We start from the raw sequence: 19,758 nt of genomic DNA, 5'->3' as shown, positions 1-19,758 counted from the left end.
AAATAACTTCTTTGTGACCCAGCAACAGTCAGCAGTGCCTCCTGATCTGACACAGGCCTTCAGGAAAGACTGAAAATGCATACCCAGTAAGAAAAGCATTAGATTTACAGGGGAGCTGGTCAGGGGCCAAGCTGTACTTTACCTTTGTCTACATGCATCCTAGATCTGTTTGTGTATGAAACTGGCTGATCGCAAGGATATATTTGCCACCCAGAGTAGTCTTCTGTTTGGCTTATACGAACAATACAAAAACGACCAATCATTGTTGAACAAAGGTTAATGTACTCATAAATATAAGGGTGCAATAAGAGTTTACTTATAAAAATTTATAATGCAACAGATTATGATGCAATGAATCTAAATGAAAACGTGCAACTGGATTGTCTGGACTAGGCACATACATCTTTCCTACCATGCATTTTCTGGGACATTAATGGAGAGTTTTCTGGTTTAGACTCAAAACATTTGATCTAAGAATTTGAATTAAGATTATAATCTTAAAAATGCTTGTGATTCAGCACCAGTTTAGGAGTGGTGGTGTGAAATTTTCACCATTTGATTAAAGTGTTCAAAAATCAAGTTGTTTTTTCTCTTTATTTCTAGAGGAGGTGATATTTAGATTTCTCTGCCACGATGTCAGTAGCTGTTTTGTGGGCAGTTTATTATGGTTGGTCCTAGGAATGGGGTTGTGTTTCATGCTGTGATGAACTGGAAGCATAGACAAGACAAGAGAGCAAACATTCCCAATGCTTTCCTCAGAACTAGCGTCCGATTACAATCCATTGCCACTGGTTATCACTCTATTCTGACCCTGTGTCTGATATTACAAGTCTGAAAGCTTAGATTATCTAGTCCATCCATATAAAGGAAGCAGAAGGAAAGAAATTAACAAAGATATTCCTGAATTTAAAGGACTTTATGGAGAGAGAGTGTATGTAAGAGCAATTGGTAAAAAGTTTAAAAAGTTGGAGTACGTGGAAAGGCAGAAGGTGTTTCCCAGTTACATCGTCTCCATCTCTATTTTGAACACCCACAGAGTCAGTTTCATTATTTGTATATTCAACAGAAACTTGTTCTGTGAACTGAATTTAGCAGGAGTGTTTTCAGAGATCTACCTTTCATCTATAAACAATAGCAGTTCTGTTCCTGATTGTCCTGTTTTTCCCTTATGTTGGCCTAGTGAAAGGACATGATGGGTTAAAGTATGGTTCTTTTTGTTTGTAAGTTGTATAGCATCAATAACAGCTTTTCAACATATTTTTATTCTTCTCCTTCATCTCCTTCCATCACTGACCTTTATCCCAGAAGGAACTATGCACATCACATTCTGCAGTTTCTCTTTCTGAGACCAATTGAGAACAGTTATAGGATGGTGTGTTGATGGATTCTTTATAAGCTTCATTTCAAGATATTGACATCCTCTTTGTTTTAACCTAGCCAGTGAGAAACAGCAGGAGGAGACTAGCAGAGGAAGATGTTCTGACTATTGATTTTCTTATCCCTTTCGGTGGTTCATTAATTCCTCTAACAATTGCTTCTTAGGTAGCTGTCTGGGTGTGACCATTACTAGCCAGCAGAATAGGGGCTTTCATGGCTGGGTGAAGCCATAGCTGATAATGTCAACTTTACCTTCCGAATTCTTCTATCTATGAGTTCTTCATTTAGTATGGAAGCAATATTGAGCTTCCTACAAATAGGGAAATAGCTTCATTTTGAATATGACATTCTTATTCTTCCACCATATGTGTAGGTGCCAGAAGAGTGTAAGCCAGCTGTTTCACAAGAGAGACAAGAGGGGTTAAACGAAGAGAACATTGCAAAAACTAGGCTTGTGCATGAATTGTTCATATGGAAACAGTATGTTCAATTTTGTTTCGCTGGTATTGCCATTATGTCTCTACCGGCTACAGTTGTCTAGTACTGTATACCATGACTGTTAGAAAGCACCCGGCTGGAGTGAGGCTCTTACTAATTTCAAAACCTCTGTGAATGTCCCGTTTTACTGTGAGCTAGAAAAGGGTGCATTTTGGAAGGCAGTAGGCAGGCAAATCACTGTTGTGTAGGAGTAAGGCAGTACTGCAAATAGGACAGTAATTGTAAAGCTATTTCTGGCACTGTTTTTCTTTCTTACAAGTCTCTCTTGTCCCTATAATTTCTGAGAAAGATAGCCGTGATAATAAATTTGTAAGAAAAAGTTGCTGATTTTATTCCAGAAGTAATTATATCATAAAACCCCCTGCATGTAGTTAATCTCTATAGGGTTTGGGTTTTTTGTTTTGTTTTCACAACATAGGTGAAGATCACAGTAGAACTTCTAATACACCACATAATATTCCAGATGGCTAGTTTGAGGCTTTTTAGAGCCACGGAATACAATTGGAAGGCTGTAGTTCACAGAGGGAAAAATGATTTGTGCACTGTCTGTAACCCATATTTGGTTTACGTTATCTTTTATATCAAACAATACATGTAGTCTGTTTGTCTTAGGGATACTGTTAAGGGGTGATAATGTGCAATCATTGGTTCTAATGTTGATCTTACAGAGAAATATTTTCTTTAAATGTAGATAAATGTTATTTGCACATTTGCCTGACTGCCATCTAAGTTAGTCTGTCATGCCTGTTCTGACTGTTAAAGGTTTTCAAAATAGAAAAATCCAGGTGTTATGAAGAAACCCATGAAATTTACTTTACTGATGGAGAATATCTCTTTTCCTGGATAAATGAAAGAAACCCTGTCAATGGCTGAAGCCTGTTAGTAATTTTTTGTCTCACCCTATTGTTTGTCTTGGTTTGTCAACTTTTGCAAGATTTATTTTAAGTTAGTATATTATCTCTGCTTTAAAAAAAATAAAATCATGCTATTTGCCCCTATTTTAGCCTGAGTGCTTTGACTAGACTCCATCAAGTTGTCCTTACTCTTGCTTTGCATTCTGTCTCTTCCCAAGTATGCAAAACAGGGCTTGGTAGAGTGCTACAGGCTTGTTGATAGCATGTAGTCATTCCTCAAATAGCATAAGCGTGTGCAGTCCCAAATAGCTTTGTGTCAGATGTTCCCCATCCAGTAGAGTTAATTGCCAAAGTGTAATTTTTCAGCATCTGGTGTGGACTATTTTGCTTGCCTGCATGGAACAGATTTAACCACTGAGAAGGTTTCTCCAGCTGGTGGCAGAAATCGTGAAATACTTGTAATCAGTAGGTCTCTAATAGGTTGAGGCTCCCTCTGGGGAGAGCATTGCTAAGTTTTTCACAGCTAGAAGCCGCTCTCTGTACATCATTTCAAAGCCCAGGGAGGTGTTAGGCCTGACGTGGGGGGAGTGAAAGGAGAAATTTCTTCCTTAAGAAATTTCAGCTTCAGCATTTTATTTAGTGTTCAGGTCTTCTGAATATGGGGTTGTTGTAAAAGTGGTTGCATTCATGTGTAACTTTTCACTGTAGAAATAAAAAGTAAATGGCAGTCCGTGTTAAAACAAGGGCATTTTATTTTCTGAAGCTCAGCAAATCAGGAAGTAGAAAAAGAAAAGCACAAATTCACTTTAAAACTTCAGCTTTTTCCTTTAATGTTTACATTTTGTGTGGTTTGTTTTTTTTAAAAAACAGATTTTACTATAATGAAGATAATAGCAGATACTGTTCTTTTGCTTTTTTGTACTGTAAAACATTCACATCTATCATAGGAATGTCGTAAGGATTACTATGTTGTGTGCAATGGGCACTTTTACTGATGGCAGACGTAGAACCTCATTTAGATATGTATTGCTTGAGTTCAAGAAGAGGCTGTTTTAGTTTAAGCAGAAGAGGTTTATGGTACATATTTGGCAAATCTCATTCCATGTAATGCATAAACACGCTACCTGTAAATGCTGCCTTTTTATCAGAGTGCACAGAAGTGCTCATTCACTAAAATTTTTCTTCAGTCCTCCACCAGGACTCCATCTGTAACAATTTTGTGTTAAATTTTATGTTGTCAACGTTGTCGTCTGGTATAAAGAAATATTAGTGTATTCCAAAAATTTGGGAGATAACCATTTTAAAGATTTCTTAATAATCAGAACAAAAGCAGGCAATGACACTAGATTATTTTGTTTTCAGGAAAAACATTTATCCTCAACAGCTGCTTGGAGGGAGGCACCATAATAAACATTACATCTGTACAAAGAGTGCCATGCATCATTTTGCGGACAATCTGTGTGATAGGGTAGTTTTTATAGTGACAGTGAAATAAGTATCAGTCTTTTTTTTTTTTTTTTTTTTTTTGTAAGGTTGCATCACAGCTGTTTGCAGCCTATTCTTCTCTGTTTCTTTGCACATGAACATCTGTAGCATTTCTCCTAAAGCTTTAAAATCATGCATGTTCAGTATGGGGTTTTTTTAACCTGAGATGCAACTGTTCCAATTTATGTTTGTATTCACCACCCCCACAGCCTGCAAGCAAACCTTGCTCTTAAGGTTGGCTTATCAGGAGCTACATGTCTGTGGCTGCTGTCTTCAGTGCATGTAGTACAGTCTGTTCACGGATTTCAGAGAAGTCTTTCACCTGACCTGCTTCTCTGTTGAGGTGCTAACTGTATGTGCTCAGAATACTGTTCTTTATTTGCGGCATGCTATATTGGATCCAAGTAGTGAGAAACTGTCCTAATAAATTACGTTATTGACCCACAACAGATAAATGACATTGACTCTAGCTTTTTTTTTTTTAACCTTCCCTTCTTTTTCCTTCTTTTCGTTGCCTTTTTTTGGTCAAAAGACCAAAGCAATTCAGTATATTATTTGGCACTATCTTTGGTGCAAATATAGTTTTAACCAAGGAGGGAAATAGAGGTTTTCTCTAAATGTGCCTGCCATTGTTAAAAAAAAATTATACTTCTTCTAACCTGACTTCAGTAACAGCCATGTTTTGTGCCTGCTATATGGTAAATTACTTTAACAACATGTAAACATTTTGTCTTAGAGTCTAAAGGAATTTAAAAATTTCTTCTGGAAAGGAACAAAGCATGCAAATTAGTTTATACACATACTTCCATTTTGAATATTGCTATACAGACCTGCACTGCCTGTGAATTGCATACAGGTTATTTTCTTCTCTATCATGAACAGAAAGCACAATTATTTCTTTAATTACATTGAAGAGCTGCTGCTTCATTCCTTATTAATTTATCAGTTTCCCCAGCCAGGCTCACATTTCTTTCTGACTAAATTTCTCATGCCAGATAGTTGTCACTGCTGCTGGAAAAAGTGAAGAGGTAAATAAGACAACAGGTTTTTAAAATTATTTCAAGTAGTTTTGGAGATATCAGGCATGCTTAGAAAGAAATGGCTCAAATCTTAAAATTCAAGTGTATGTTTGAGATGCTAGTTGATCCATCTCCAAAAATCAAGACCTTTTGCAGTCAGCAATGGTGGTGTCTTCAATTGCTTTTGTCAAGATCACTTTCTTATTTTCTCCTTTGGTTTGCTCATGGATCTCAAGACTTTACATCTCCTAATTAAGTGTACAGACAGCTGAAGGGGTCTACCTACTGACAGCTACTAAATGGGCAAATAATATTCTTTCTTAGAGAAACCATAAACCATAAACCAGTCAGCTTCCCTAATGAGGAATTATATAAGAAGGTTAAGTTAGTCTCGTCTTAAACTTCATGTTTCCTTTCTCTAATTCCAGTTCAGGGGCAAGATCTACGTTCTTACTACTTGAAATGAAATCCTAAAATGGTATTGTCATTTTCCTAATCACCAGAACTTGCCATCTATGTAATTTTAAGGTGGGAAGGAGCCTTTTCCATAGGCTGCAGTGATCCGTGCATCACTCAGGAATGTTTGGGGCAACGACTACCCTGACCAGGAGATCTCCTGAAGGTGGAGGTGCAGTCAGCCTGTGTACCTGACCATAACACACTCTGACTGAAATACAGAGATAGACAAGTGCAATTGTTGAGAAACATCTCCAGTGATGCATGTCACCCCAGTGGTGTGCCTGTTGCCTATTATCAAGTTTGTTTGTATTTTATTATACCAGCCAGCCCAGTCTTAACTTTTATTAAACCATGAAAAATTTAACTTTTATTAAACTAGTTATACATAGCCCTGTTGTAGGTGTATCAGATATGATGAGGTGTTATACCTACTGAATGCCTGTCTGGCGATTATCCAGGGAGCATCAGACAAAAATATGTTAAAAGCATGACATGGCATTTTAATGCACAAGAAATAGGGCGTCATTTCATGAGCAGTGTTAAACAAATTGTGTAAAATGTCCATTAAAAGAGCATGCAGTAGAGGGAGGATCAGATTTTGTGAGAACTTGTTAAAATGTGTTCAGAATGATGCAGTTATGGGGCAATGTTTGAAGCAATTAATACATACAGCAAAGTAAGTAAAGAGAAGTAGTCTCCAGAGTTTTCTTTCCATTCCTTCATTTAGTGATCTTATCTTTCTGTCTGGTTTTCATTTGTGATTCTATCTGTATTTCTTCTCAAATTAGGACAATATTTGGTTTCTTTATCATAAGGTGCCTTTTTTAGTACAGAGTTACTTAGGGCTTCCCGCTGTATGTGTGTCTGCTTTGTTTTCCAGGAAGCCATTGTATGGATTGTTTCAGTATAATTCCACTATGATTGGACTAGAATCATTAGCTGATCCCTCAGATACCTGGGAAATTATAGAGACTATTGGGAAAGGCACTTACGGTAAAGTCTATAAGGTTGCCAATAAGGAAGATGGGAGTCTGGCAGCAGTAAAGATTCTGGATCCTATCAGTGTAAGTAAAAAATATTAAACTGTAACTTCATTGTTAATTTGAAAGAATTCTCAGAGCTGACATATAAATCAAATGTGTAAGATATTGAAAGCGTCCTGAAGGGAACAATTTTGCAGAATGCATTGACAGAAGGAGTTTGGTACCAGCACCTGAAAGCTGCAACTTACAATTTCATCATCTTGTATGTTATTTGAAGACAGCATTTGCGTAGTTTCTTTTTTAGGTCTATGTAATTCTTCTGGTACAAATTTAGATACCTGTGCTCGGAGCATGCAAATGATAAGGTGGCACAGAGGCATTCCTCTTAGGGGCCTGCTATAGCAGGGAAAATACAAGATGCTGTTAATCTTAATGTTCTTATTTTATTCTGTGTACTCCCCAAAAGAATTACTTTTCCCATCACAGAAGTACTGTGAACTTTAGGATATTTTATAGTTATGTTTTATAAGTGGATAATACTGCAAGGCAATAGTTAAGATAAAAACAGAAGAAGAGCACAGCCCAAATTCTCAGAGGTAGTTCTGTGCTAGCTGCAGTTTTAGTGGGTACTGAATGCCTAGGTCCCCTTGAGAACCAAGGCCCTAGTTTTCAATGGAAGATTTAATTGGCAGCTGCTCAGGTTGGATCAAACTGGAGTGTGGTCATGACAGCTGGGCTAAAATATTTGCTAAAAAAAGTTAACGTTTCTGTCGTCTACCACTACTGAAATTCATCTTGGTTTTCTCTTGTGTAAATCTGAAGAAGGTAATAAATTACATCCTTTTTAGCAAGTGCAAAAAAAGGAAAATGCATGTAAGAGCTTAAATTTTCTAACAGTCAGTCTGTGCAGAAACAAAAATTCAGTGCTTAAATACTGTTCTGAGTTGTGGCCTGTGTGCTGATATGAAACAGTATTTTGTAAGTGTCACAGAATTCTTTCATTTAATTACATTTGCTTATTTCATGAGTTTTGTTTTGTCTCTCTTTAATTGTTTCTGGTATATGTCTTTTCCTCATAAGAATGTGTTTGTTTTTACTGATGTCGCCTTTGAGGTTTTGTTAAATTGTTCTCTGGTCCCATCTGATGACCACAGAAAAAAGAATGAATCAAAGGTTCATGTATTTACATTTAGCTTACACATTAAAAATATGTGTATTTAAAAACAAGTTAGAAAATAATACACTTTTAAATTTCTTATTTAGAGAACTAAGCAAGGTTAAGTATAACTTTTACTTTTCTGGTTAAATGTGTTATGCACTGAAAGAATCCTTGAAGAACAACTGCTTGCTTTACGCAGACTTCACATTTCTGTATGTAAAAAAAGCAAAAGTAGCATGATTTGGTGTGGCTTAAAGTTACAGTATTGAGAGTACTTTCAGCTACATTAAATTAAAACCATTTAAAAGTACAAACTAATTAAAAAATGGTTTTTTTTATCCATGAGAGTTTGCTCTTGCTTTGTACAGGCTTACTGTGTTTATATGTTCTATATGTTTGTGTTTTTTATTTAGGATGTAGATGAAGAAATTGAAGCAGAATATAATATTTTGCAGTTTCTTCCCAATCATCCTAATGTTGTTAGATTTTATGGGATGTTTTACAAAGCAGATCAATATGTGGGAGGACAGCTCTGGCTAGTACTTGAGGTAAAAACATTTTGATAACGTTACATCTTAACTAGCAAATGTTGTTGGGTTTCTGTTTTTTATTGCTAGAAGAGTCACAGGCTTTCATGATTCTCTGATTGGGGCCGTTAATCAAAGGACTGGTGAGAGATGATGTGTGGTAGCCTACTGTTGAAAATCACATCCAAACTTAGAAGTTTGTTTAATAGATAATGTCCTTGCGTTTTATTTTTGTTCAAGTTGCTACATTCTGCCTCCAAAACAAGCAAGTACTTTTGATAAGAATGGTTTGCCTAAAAACAGCCTGATTTTTTTCATATTGGAGGAAACTTTAGACAAGACATTTCTCTGAACTTTGGAGAGCTCAAGCACTTGAGAGGAATGCAAAAGATGATGTAGTTGTAACATGGAGGACAGTTAAACATGCTGCCTACTGCAAAAGTGAACAGGGAAAATGTAATGGGAAAGTCTGTTTTTTGGTAATTTAAAACTAGAGGCTGGTTGTTGTTGAAAACCTAGCAACAGAAATGCCTTGTTAACTCTTCATGTTCAGTAGCAATTAGTAGTCTTGCAATGAAAAATGTATTTTGGTGATCTCGTTGCCAGTTAAGTGACTGCCAAAGATTGTTGCAAGATGAGAATTTCTTCTACGTGTTTTCTAGGCTTAATTGATAGAGAGCTTTGCACAGACTGATGAGCAGTAACAGACCATTCAAACATTCCTCTCTTATAACTAGACCGGTAAAAGTTAGCGTTCACTTTTTAATTACTGGTCATTTTAGAAATTCCACTCCCAGTTCTTGAATGGTGACTGGAATCAGAATAGGGAATCTTTATTTCCACTTTAAGCTGTGAAATCTCAACAATACATCTAACTTATATGTACTGCAGAATTATGTAGCTTGAATGAAAACTTTTGGGTGTGTTTCATCTTAAATTTCAGTAACTATTAAAAAAGAAGCTTTAGAATTTTTGTTTTGGTGTTGTTTTTTACTGTATGCCTGCTGGCTTTGTGTTGAGTTTGGGCTTGGTTTCCTATGTGTTTTCTTTTTTAATACAAGTGTAGTGTATCCAACAGATGCATGAGATGTGGTATTACATATAACATATTCTATGTAATAAAATTGAATGTAGAATTTTGAGAGAGTTAGGTGTTTGTACAGACCTTATAAATTAAGTATGTTCATTTTAGGTGTGTTTTGGTGGACATTATCCAAAGTTTTAAAGAAATTTGACATTTTAAAAATTGTATTTTCCTTATACGGATAAATTTAACAGACAAGGCAAACTATTTCTTGCCTTGGAATTTATGTGCAAATCTATGTATGCATAGCAGTTACTTTTTATGTTATAAATTAATGAGACTTTTTCAGTAAAAGGGAATACACAAAGTACTCAGACTTTGATCCCTGAGTCTTTGATGAAATATATTCATTGGATGTGTGACTTCCAAAATATGTAATAAAAAGGTGGATTTTTTTTTTTTTCTTTTTCCTTTAGGCACAATTTTGCTGTGCTTACTCACTACAAGCAGGACCTTTGATAAATGCCTAGGATGAGGAAGGGTAGCAAAAGTGGACACCTTAAATATTTTTATGATGATGCAGTTCTCGGATAGGTATAGCACAGGCAACTGTAAAGCAAGCTTCCCTACTTTTCCATCTAAATGTGCATCAGTCCACTTTTTGAAGTACTACCCTTAGGTATAAAGCGGTAATGAAGTTTACAAGTTCATTTTGTCCCAGATCTTTGCTGACTGTCAAGAACAGTGTCACTGACAGCTGCAGTAATGTTTGTGGGATATATTTATTTTCAGAGTCAGTCATTCATTTAACATATGCTACCAAACAGCTGTCAGTCTGTACCATTTTTCAGTCACAACCAGCTTGGGGTTTTTTTGAAGTGAGGGCATGCTTGTCAATTTTTTTATTTGCAGGCTAGAGATAAGTTTACTACAGCCTGTCTCAATAGAACATTTAGTGCAATAGAGGCAAGAAACAAAAATCTTTGACTTAATGGCTTGTCAGCAAATGGTTAAGCATGGAATGAAAAACATGCACTTTCTCTCATGAGATGATGTTCTCTTGTAAATACATTTGATGATTGATATTGAGCTGAATGCTTCCACCTAATTTATTAAAAAAAAAAATAATCCCTACTAATTAATTTTAAAGTAAAGTCAAATTCCTGCAGAACCCATCAATATTTTCAGGGATGAATTTTTGCTTCAGGAACTTATTTACATAAAGGATGTCTTTTTTTATCATGTGATCTGGTCCTTTCCATGAACTAAAACTTTTAGTCTAGTGAAATTTTTTGATGCAAGGGGAAGTTAGTAATAAATTGAAGGATAATATCGACATATCACAGAAATTAGTGATTGAACTGATAGACAATTCATAAAAGCTATTTGAGAGATGCAAAACTTGAGGGTTTGTAGAACTTCTGTTTTCATACCATTCTCCTGATTTATGCTGTAACATTTTAAACTTAATACTGATAACATAAAATGAATTTGTGTTGAAATGTATGTGATTTCTGTATGGCAGAAATGTTGCTGCCTACAAAAACAGGTCTAGAGGAGAAAATTCAATGAAAGAAAGGCAATCAATTCTCCCATCTTTTTTTTTGTCGAACAATTGTGAATATTAAAGTAAGTAAGAAAAGGACAGAGAAAGAAGAGAAAGGAAGGAGGCAAATAGCTGCTTAGAAGTGCATGGACAGTAAACTAATGGTGTGAGTGAAAACGTATTTACAAGGATTCTAATTTTACTTGTTTCTCCTACTCTTTTGATGTATGGCAGCCCATTAGTGGGAAATGCTTGCAAGAAGCTGCTTTTCTGGATCAGAATGTTTCATCTCAGTTGTTGGCAGCACATGCCATCAAATCTGAGTATAGAGATATGGCTTCTGTCTACTTTATATTGCCTGCCAGCAGGAGCATTGATGGAGTGAAGGTTTAAAATGACTGTAATTTGTTGCCTCCCAGTTATCAAGAACATCAGTCTTTTCTGTCTGGCCTTTTCTTTGCACAAAAGCAGTTTTTTGAAAAGACAATGCACGTATTATTGTGAAAATACTCAAATAATGTAAATTGGACTTATCCTCTTCTAACAACAAAATATAGTCCCATTCGTAATATTTTGATTTTTAGTTACGTTTTATAAATTATACTTTATAATCTTTGGTTTTAACTTCCCTCCCCCCACCCAGGCTGCTGTGATTTATTATTAACATTGCTAATAAAATATATTCTAAGGTGGGGTGACAACATAAATAATTGCAAGGTAAAAATCTAGTTGTTCCCAGACTTGTGTTGTAGTGCAGTTTTGCATGGTAGGTGTTTACAGCCTGAACAAGTATATTGAGTAACTGAGGACTTGCCTTGCTTCCCCCCCCGCAACTCCTCCCTTCACAGCTGTGCAATGGAGGTTCTGTCACAGAGCTTGTCAAAGGCCTGCTGAAGTGTGGCCAACGGTTGGATGAAGCTATAATCTCATACATCTTATATGGTGCTCTCTTGGTAAGCATGTTCATTGGGCTTGTAATGACAGCAGAGGGTGCAATTTACTCGTCTCATACATACATTTTCCATTTATAAAGTATGGTAATGTTGACAATATTATGCGGACTATTATAGCAGCAGGGGTTGTATCAAGCATGTAATCTGGTGGACAGATGTTTCTATAGAGTATGTACAGATTGTCTTCATTACATTCCCTAATAGTAGGGTAATTGTTTTTAAATAAGGGAGTAAACTTATTTTTGTTACTGCTGGTATATAGGGCCTTCAGCATTTACACAATAACCGGATCATTCATCGTGATGTGAAAGGGAACAACATTCTCCTGACAACAGAAGGTGGAGTCAAGCTCGTTGACTTTGGTAATGACCATTTCCCATTTGTTTTCCTGATACATGCAGTTTAGCCAAAGGCATCTGTTTACTTTCCCCTGGGAAGGCAGAATACCATAGTGAGAGACTTTGTCAGAAGGATACTCAGAATTATTTTAAGAAGGAAAATGGAGAAGGAACCTGGTACAGCAAGAAAAAAAAATTCTAACCAAAAATCAGTAATAGACTTTTAACTTGTAAGCTTAAACATAATAATTTAATAATTAAAAGTAGTTCTGAAGGTACCATTTTATTTACAAAGCTCTTTTGCATTTCATAAGGAATGTCAGTTTCAGGGCAGTTGTCCTCCTAATTTAAATTTAGATATTCTGTCTTTTGCATATGAAAAGGAAACATTCTTCTCTCTGAAGTGGCTTTTGCTAGCCTTAAGCATATTTTTTTCCCTCTGAGCACAAGGTAAAATGGTCCCTTGGGTCCAAAACCCAACATCCACTTAATTTGTGATTATTGCTGTTAGATTTCAGCATTGCAATTCTGGAAACGTTGTAAGAAACGGGGGGAGAGAGAGACAGACAGATAGATAGGTAGATAGAAGGGGACTCGGCAATAGAATTTAACTCAGTTCAGCAATTTTTTTTCCCTTTAAACATTCACTTAGAAAAGTAAAGAAATGCTGTAGTCCCTCAGATATGTATGCAATGGAATGGACAATTTTATTAAAGGTAACAGAAACAGATTATTAGTAATATGATTTATTAATTAAACCATATAATGTGTAAAGTGATCGTCATTGAGAATAGCGTTGTATGACTAACAGATGTTTGTTTAGCAGTGCATGAAGGTAAAGAAGAATGTTCACAAAATGAGACTAGTGTAAAACGGCGTGCCAAAAACTTCTGCAAATAGTAATATTTTTTAAAAAATCAAAAAATATTAAATTTATGCAGTGGAAAGAAAATTTGATACTATGTTGTCATGGTATTATAAATTTAACATAAAAAAAAATCTATTCACAATGCTAAAGTAAGTTGGGAAACAGGAGACTCTGTCCCTATCTTCTAGGGACAAAAATTCATTATGTTGAATGTTAAAGGCAACAATTAAAATAGTGCTGGGAGAAACATACAGCCTGAAGCAAAACTTGGAGTGAGTCCCTGACCTAGTACAAGGTAGGAAGTTCCCTTCTCATTTGGGGGAATTTTGGCAGCATGATCTTTCTTTATAACGACCACATTCTGGGAAAAGTTGGCTTTTCTCCCCAAAGCAAAACGAAGGCCTCAGCTGCAGTGGAAGCTTAGCTTGGAGCTCTGGCTTCCAAAGGTGGATCAGCGTGCTGCAACTCCAAGTGGCACATTCAAGGAAACTGAGAGCCCCAACCTTTGTGGTGTCCCATGGATCTCTCTGATTCCACATTTAGGCTTTAGGATATTTTCCTACTTTTTAAGTTACAATAGGAATTCTAGAAAATCACAACAAATATGACTACCTCAGAAAAAGACATGAGTTAAATCTCGAGTGTTTCCTAACACTTAATTCTGAGGAAATGCCAAGAAATGCCCACATATGTGGGCTTCCTGACTAAAGAAGCATCAGGCACCAAGCTTTCATTAAGTTGCTATTTTTACCCTCTAGTCCACTGCCATAGTCACAGAAGGGACTCTGGGAGTGAATTAGGACTGAGTCACAGGTGATACTGTTTGTAGAACTGTTTGTCTCATTTGTTGTAGAAAGTGGAAGATATATAGTGAAAAATGCAGGGAGTTCAGGAAGAGAAGGGACGAGCAGTTCAATTGAATGGCATCAAATTGGTGACTATTCTTACTTCTGCCAGTGTTTCTCTGTGACATTGGCAGGTTGCTTGCATCAAACTTTTTAGAACTGGCCACTCTGTTCCTCATTTTCCCAACAGTTTGAAACATCTTGTCTTCCTTTGCAGAAGAGCTAAGTGTTCTCGAACTGCAGCTGAGATCTATTACAGCTCTACTTGAGGCATGTGGAGTGCCTGAAATCTGAAAGATCTGAGATTAAGTACCCCAAAACAGTGGATGCTTTGGATATTTTTAGGTTAATCACTGGAACTAATAATCCTCTCCCATTTTACAGGAATGTTAAGGAGATTTATTGTTTGATGAGGAGGGAAGGAAACATGTCAAAAGAAAAAGAAAATAATAATTTTAAATTTAGTATAGGATTGGATATACTAAATAAGTAACTAGAACTTAAATCAATGGGGATAAAAAAAAAATTAAATTACTACCTATTTAGTGAACGAGATCCATTCTGTCCACAGAATGAGACAGAATCTTGAAGAAAAAAAAAAAGTTACTTCATATTCAAGGCTGCACATATGGATATTAGGTCACAGAGAGGATTACACAGATATCCTTAATTGAGGCTTTTTTTTTTTTTTGCCTTTATTGCATGACTTTACAGCTTGCTTTTTCAATGTAACACGCGTTTCTTCTCTCAAGTGCTCTCGACAGCATGATATATTTGAATAAATGTTGGTAACAGTGTAAGTCGACCCAAAATGTCTGCAACTTATCATTCATTTATGCTCATGCTCTCTCACTCTCTCCCCCTGTCTCCCTCTCTCAGCTCTTTGGTATTCTACACTGTTTTGGAGTGTCCATAGATAGCAGTTACAAATTAAGCTAGCTGAAGAGACATCAGAGTTAAATGCACAGAGGCTTGCTGTAGGTCCTAGCCATTAACTGTTTCACAGCAGTACTCAGGAAATCACTGAAGACTTGCAATCACACTGGAAAATGAAAAATAAATACAGGCTTGAATGTTGGAGCCAGCAATCAAATTATTTAACTTATGAATTATGAGTCCCAATTTCTTATTTATTGGCATCAGGCAACATGTGTTATATCTGTTTCTGCCCATTTTTGTCTCTGGGTAATGCCATAGGAGCAGACCACTGTGGTTTTTGGTTTTAAACAATTTTAAGGTGGAATATGTTTTTAAGTCAATATTGGTTTTGTGTCAACTTATTGGAATGCTCCTGAACTCTACAATTCAATTATATGTTGACCAGAGCACAGAAGAAGATTTGCTGCCGAAGTTCATTCTGATTTGTTAACGTTGTTTGATTTCACTTTAGTTCGTTCTTCCTTTTTTCAGTTGTGCTTCAGTAGTCCAGTCACAGTCAGCAAAGCACTGAAGCACAGGCTTTGTTTTAAGCATGTGCTTAACTCCCTAAGTACAAGCTGCAGCGTGAGCTTGATCTTCCGTGCTTTTCTCAATAGGGAAAGACTTAAGTAAGTGCATAAATGTTTTGTTGAACAGGAGCCTCTGCAAATACTCTAGGGAACAAGTTTCCTGCCAGTGGTGTTCAGGGAGTAAATTTCTGAAACAGAAGTTTTAAAGTCAAATTGTAATTTGGGTAGTTACTGTTTATACTCATGAAAATAGCAGAAAGAAGTCTGTGATATTTAGGTGCCAATTGAATGTTTGAGTTTGAATGAAAGTGCTTCAAACTGAGAGTCATTCACAAAATACCTCTCAGCAATCCTGAACTAAAACAGCAAGCTGAAATTAATCAAAGAATTCAGTACAAATGCTGCACTTACTTTGGCCAGGCATTCTGCAGCTGTACTCCCAGGCTTGGGGTTTGTTTTCCAGGTACTTGAAATAAACTGGCTGAAATGACAGAATGAATTTGAAGCCAAGTTTTTTGGATCTGTTCTATTGCAGGTGTTTCAGCCCAGCTCACCAGCACACGGCTGCGTAGAAACACCTCAGTGGGAACACCCTTTTGGATGGCACCTGAGGTAGGCAAATGTTCCTATCTGGGTTGTCTCCATTCATTGCAATGCACACTTTGTTGCCACTTCCACATAAAAGGAGAAAAGGGTATGTTTTCTTCCCTCCACTATGGCTGTGTTTCTACTTTACATCTAGGCCCCTGTAAAGTAAAATGAATGTACTATTAGAATATACAAAATGGATTTCTAATAATCTTCATTCTTTTCTTCTCTGTAATGTTTCCATAAAAGTACAGATAATCTGGAAATAACTGAGGGTCTCCTTGAAAATGTCATGACTTTCCAATGAAATACTGTATTTTTTTGTGTGCTTGTCTGTGCCTCTAAATACAAACTGGGAGGAGAAGGAGGAATTCCCACATTCCTGTCTTGCTATAGGACTCTGCAAAACCCTGACTCAGCAATGTGTTCTTTAACCTTAATCATTGAATGGGAACCTACACACTTAGACACATGGACTAGCATAGATGAGAAAAATAATCTACAGGCAGCCTAGCCAAGTATCTTAGACCATATTTTTACATACTACTCCCCAGACATAACCCTTTTCCTCCTATTTCATGAAGCTCTAGAAAGTTTTAACACACTGGTGAACAAAAGTCCCTTATGTACTTTCCCTAAATTTGGGGTGAAAGAAGTTAATCTTCGCCCTCCCCACTTTGAGAAACAAAAAATACTTTTGTAAGGTATAGATTATGAAATTAAAAAATAGGGAATGAAAAGGGAGTGGTCTGTTTATTTGTAAGCTGTTAAACCTTTATAACAGTAGTAGCCTCATTTCTGTTGAAGGCCATTAGACTTATTTGAATTTGGGGGAATTTGGGATGGAATTTGCATCTGTTACAAATGCACACAGGTCTATTTCTGTATGTCAAACAGTTAAAAGTATTGTGCAAACATTTGTTTTAGAACATTTTATACTTTTTTTACATCTATTTCTGTTGGTAAGGAAGGCTGATTATAGCTGAACAGAGAAAGAAGCTGCAGTAACAGATCCAAAATTGATCTTACACAGTCTCATAAAGAATGGTTGATATTTTACCATCTCCATAACAACCAGTTTACGTCACAAAGGAGACACGAGATACCTTAGAGACCACTGTGCAATCATTATTTATGGAATCACCTTGGTTGGAGACATTACGAAACCTTTATAAAATACTCCTCTAGACAGTAATGGACATATTAAGAAATATTTTATTGAACTCAGATTATTAGAAGTTCTTTTTATGGTACTGTTTTGCTTGAATAATTGCTGTCAAAGGCAGTAATTGTACCAAATTTATTTTCCCATCCTGCTTGAAAATATTCATTCTTGAGGTAAAAAGCCAAAGAGATATGCAGAGATTTTGATCTGAAAAATTTTTACCTGAAAATACAACACACATGTAACCAAGGTATGTTATATGCATAGCACATCAAAACAGGAATAGAAGTAGCTTTGAATGCTTCCTGTTTTGAAAAGATTTGTCAAAATAATCAACCCAGTACCATAAGCATAGTAACTCATATCACATTTGCATGCCTGCTTGAGCCATTCCAATCAGGCTTCATAGATGTACCAATCTGCAAAATAGCTGTAAGGTGCTCAGATATCTGTTATGCTGTTGTTGAAATGGCTTTTAAATGACAAGTTGCATAACGCTCGTGCTCAAGTCACTACAGTTGCTTTCTTCATGTTCATATGAATGACATATTTCAACTGACGTGCCTTACTTCTGGGGAGATCTTTCTGGTATTTTTAAAATGCGCAGCCAAATTTTTGTGTGAAAGATGAAATATTAGGACTGCAATAAGCTGAAAAACTCTGCTTGGGTAACAGCTTATTAGGAACAGTGTTTTCTGGATGAGACTGGTGAGATCAGTAAAAACTAGAAAAGCAGTTGCAAAAATCTTGCTGCCTATAGGTTTTGACATAGGACAGAATCTATGTCAAACCCCAAAATACCATAAAATAACTGGACAGGAATGAAATGTTACTAATCAGGGAAATAGAAAGCATGAAGACTAGGAATTTTTTTTTTTTTAATTGGACTTTTACTATCTGCGTGTGAAACATAGGAGCCTCAGTCAATGCATAAGGCAATCATGGGACCTCATCTTATCTAAGGGTGAGAAAAGTGGATTTAATCTGAAGGGGGAGTTGAGAGGGCAGATGAAAAAGCCTGCCTTGGAGAAAGAGACTGCAGGAGTGTTTCAGAGAAGCAAACCTTGTGAAATGAAGCTGCTGGGGAATATTTTCCAGGATAAGCCCCAGGAAAATAAAACCTGGAGAAGAACGATGCAATATCATTCAAGCTGACAGATAGGAATAACTGGATATAAGCAGGAGACAAATGTGCTGGAAACTAGAATCACTAGATCAGCCTGGATCAGGAGCAGTCTGTATAATGAGGAAAACAATTGTATTTTAAGATGAGGTTTGCAAAATGTATCAAAAGGATTATATGGCATGGTCCTTGCAATAACAAAAGTTCATAGGAAAATAGCAGTGACTGGGCGTGGTGTAAGGTGTTCTGTTCAGCTCAGTGTTGTTACTGGCTGCATGAAAAACAGCAGCTTAACAGTTCTGAGAGACTTGAACATCTTAGAGGGCTCTTTTTTTCTCATGACTGTAAGGCTTGTTTAGCAGCAACAGGACAAATCAAAAAGATTTGTCCTTGAGCATTTGTTTTGAGCAGAGCATGTGATTAACAAAAATTTTGCTGAAAAATGAAAATACAGGGAAAAACTAGGCTGTGTGGAAGCAACAGAGGAACTTGACAAGGATGAGTCAGTTTGAGAGCAGCTTTAAAGTAGACTCACTGAAAATCCATCATTGCTGTTTAACCTAATTAGTATTGTCTCACACTTACAAACGTGGACATGCAGAAACTCGAACACTGAATACAGGTATGCCAAAAAAAGATAAATAAGGCAGGATAGTTTAAGTATGGTGGATGTTTAAAGCTGCCTGTAGCCAAACACTTAAGTTACCTAAAATCTGCTTCTGTTATGCCGAAATAAATTGTGTTGAATGCTAGCAGGAGGAATCTGACTTGAGACTTTTGAACGGAACTGCCCTTACATCTCAAGTTCTAAACCTTAACGTGTCTTGTTTTCCAGTGCAGAACTGAACAAAATCTAGTTCAAATAGAATTGCAGTTTTCCTTTTTCCCAAATATAATTATAATATCATGATATAGCTGGAAACTTGACTCTTGAAACTAGCTCAGTTAGAATCTGTATGTGTTTTCTTTGGCCCAAACCTAGTTTTAAGAACAGAAATAGAAAAAGATACTTTAAGTCAGAAAGAACTGGAGAGATGCTGAAGGTAATTTAAAACCGCAGGGAGTATGCTGTTATATTTTACTGATAACTGCTAAAAAATGACAATGATGCATGTATACATATGTTTTAAAAGGAACATAATTAAAACATAGTTGATCCTTTGAAGAATGATGTGTTGAAGTATGACATGTGACAGTAGGAAAGGCTGAGACATTGGTAAAGGTATCATATGAGTTAACCAGAGGTAAAATCTGGGCTCTGTTTTGCTATTGATTTTAGAGGAATTTCAGATGTCATGCTATTATTTAAAGCTGTGTCAACTCTGTATTTTGGGTGTTTGTTATTGTCCTGCCAAGATGAAGTAATGATCGGTAAGACTGCCCCAGAGACAACAGATTGTTTTCCTTCCCCCTGCTGAATCAAGGGATTCCTTCCCCCTGCTGAATGCTGGGATAAAATGAGCATTAGAATAAGTTTCTGATATGTTAGAACAATAGGT

General features: G+C 36.4%; 1 protein-coding gene across 1 annotated transcript in view; it reads left to right on the top strand.

Moving 5' to 3' along the window:
• The window catches only part of MYO3B (myosin IIIB), a 146,472-nt gene that overhangs the window by 22,398 nt on the left and 104,316 nt on the right, over positions 1-19,758 (top strand). The window contains exons 2-7 of the mRNA XM_010569422.1: positions 1,751-1,857; positions 6,573-6,756; positions 8,248-8,382; positions 11,780-11,884; positions 12,147-12,246; positions 15,919-15,995. Of these exons, the coding sequence (XP_010567724.1) occupies positions 1,751-1,857; positions 6,573-6,756; positions 8,248-8,382; positions 11,780-11,884; positions 12,147-12,246; positions 15,919-15,995 (708 nt within the window). The remainder of the gene's footprint in view (positions 1-1,750; positions 1,858-6,572; positions 6,757-8,247; positions 8,383-11,779; positions 11,885-12,146; positions 12,247-15,918; positions 15,996-19,758) is intronic.

Source organism: Haliaeetus leucocephalus, unplaced genomic scaffold, assembly GCF_000737465.1.
Source record: "Haliaeetus leucocephalus isolate CR32 unplaced genomic scaffold, Haliaeetus_leucocephalus-4.0 Scaffold1, whole genome shotgun sequence".
Lineage (NCBI taxonomy): Eukaryota > Metazoa > Chordata > Aves > Accipitriformes > Accipitridae > Haliaeetus > Haliaeetus leucocephalus.
Note: the sequence above shows the minus strand (reverse complement) of the source record. Positions and strands in the feature narration are given on the sequence as shown.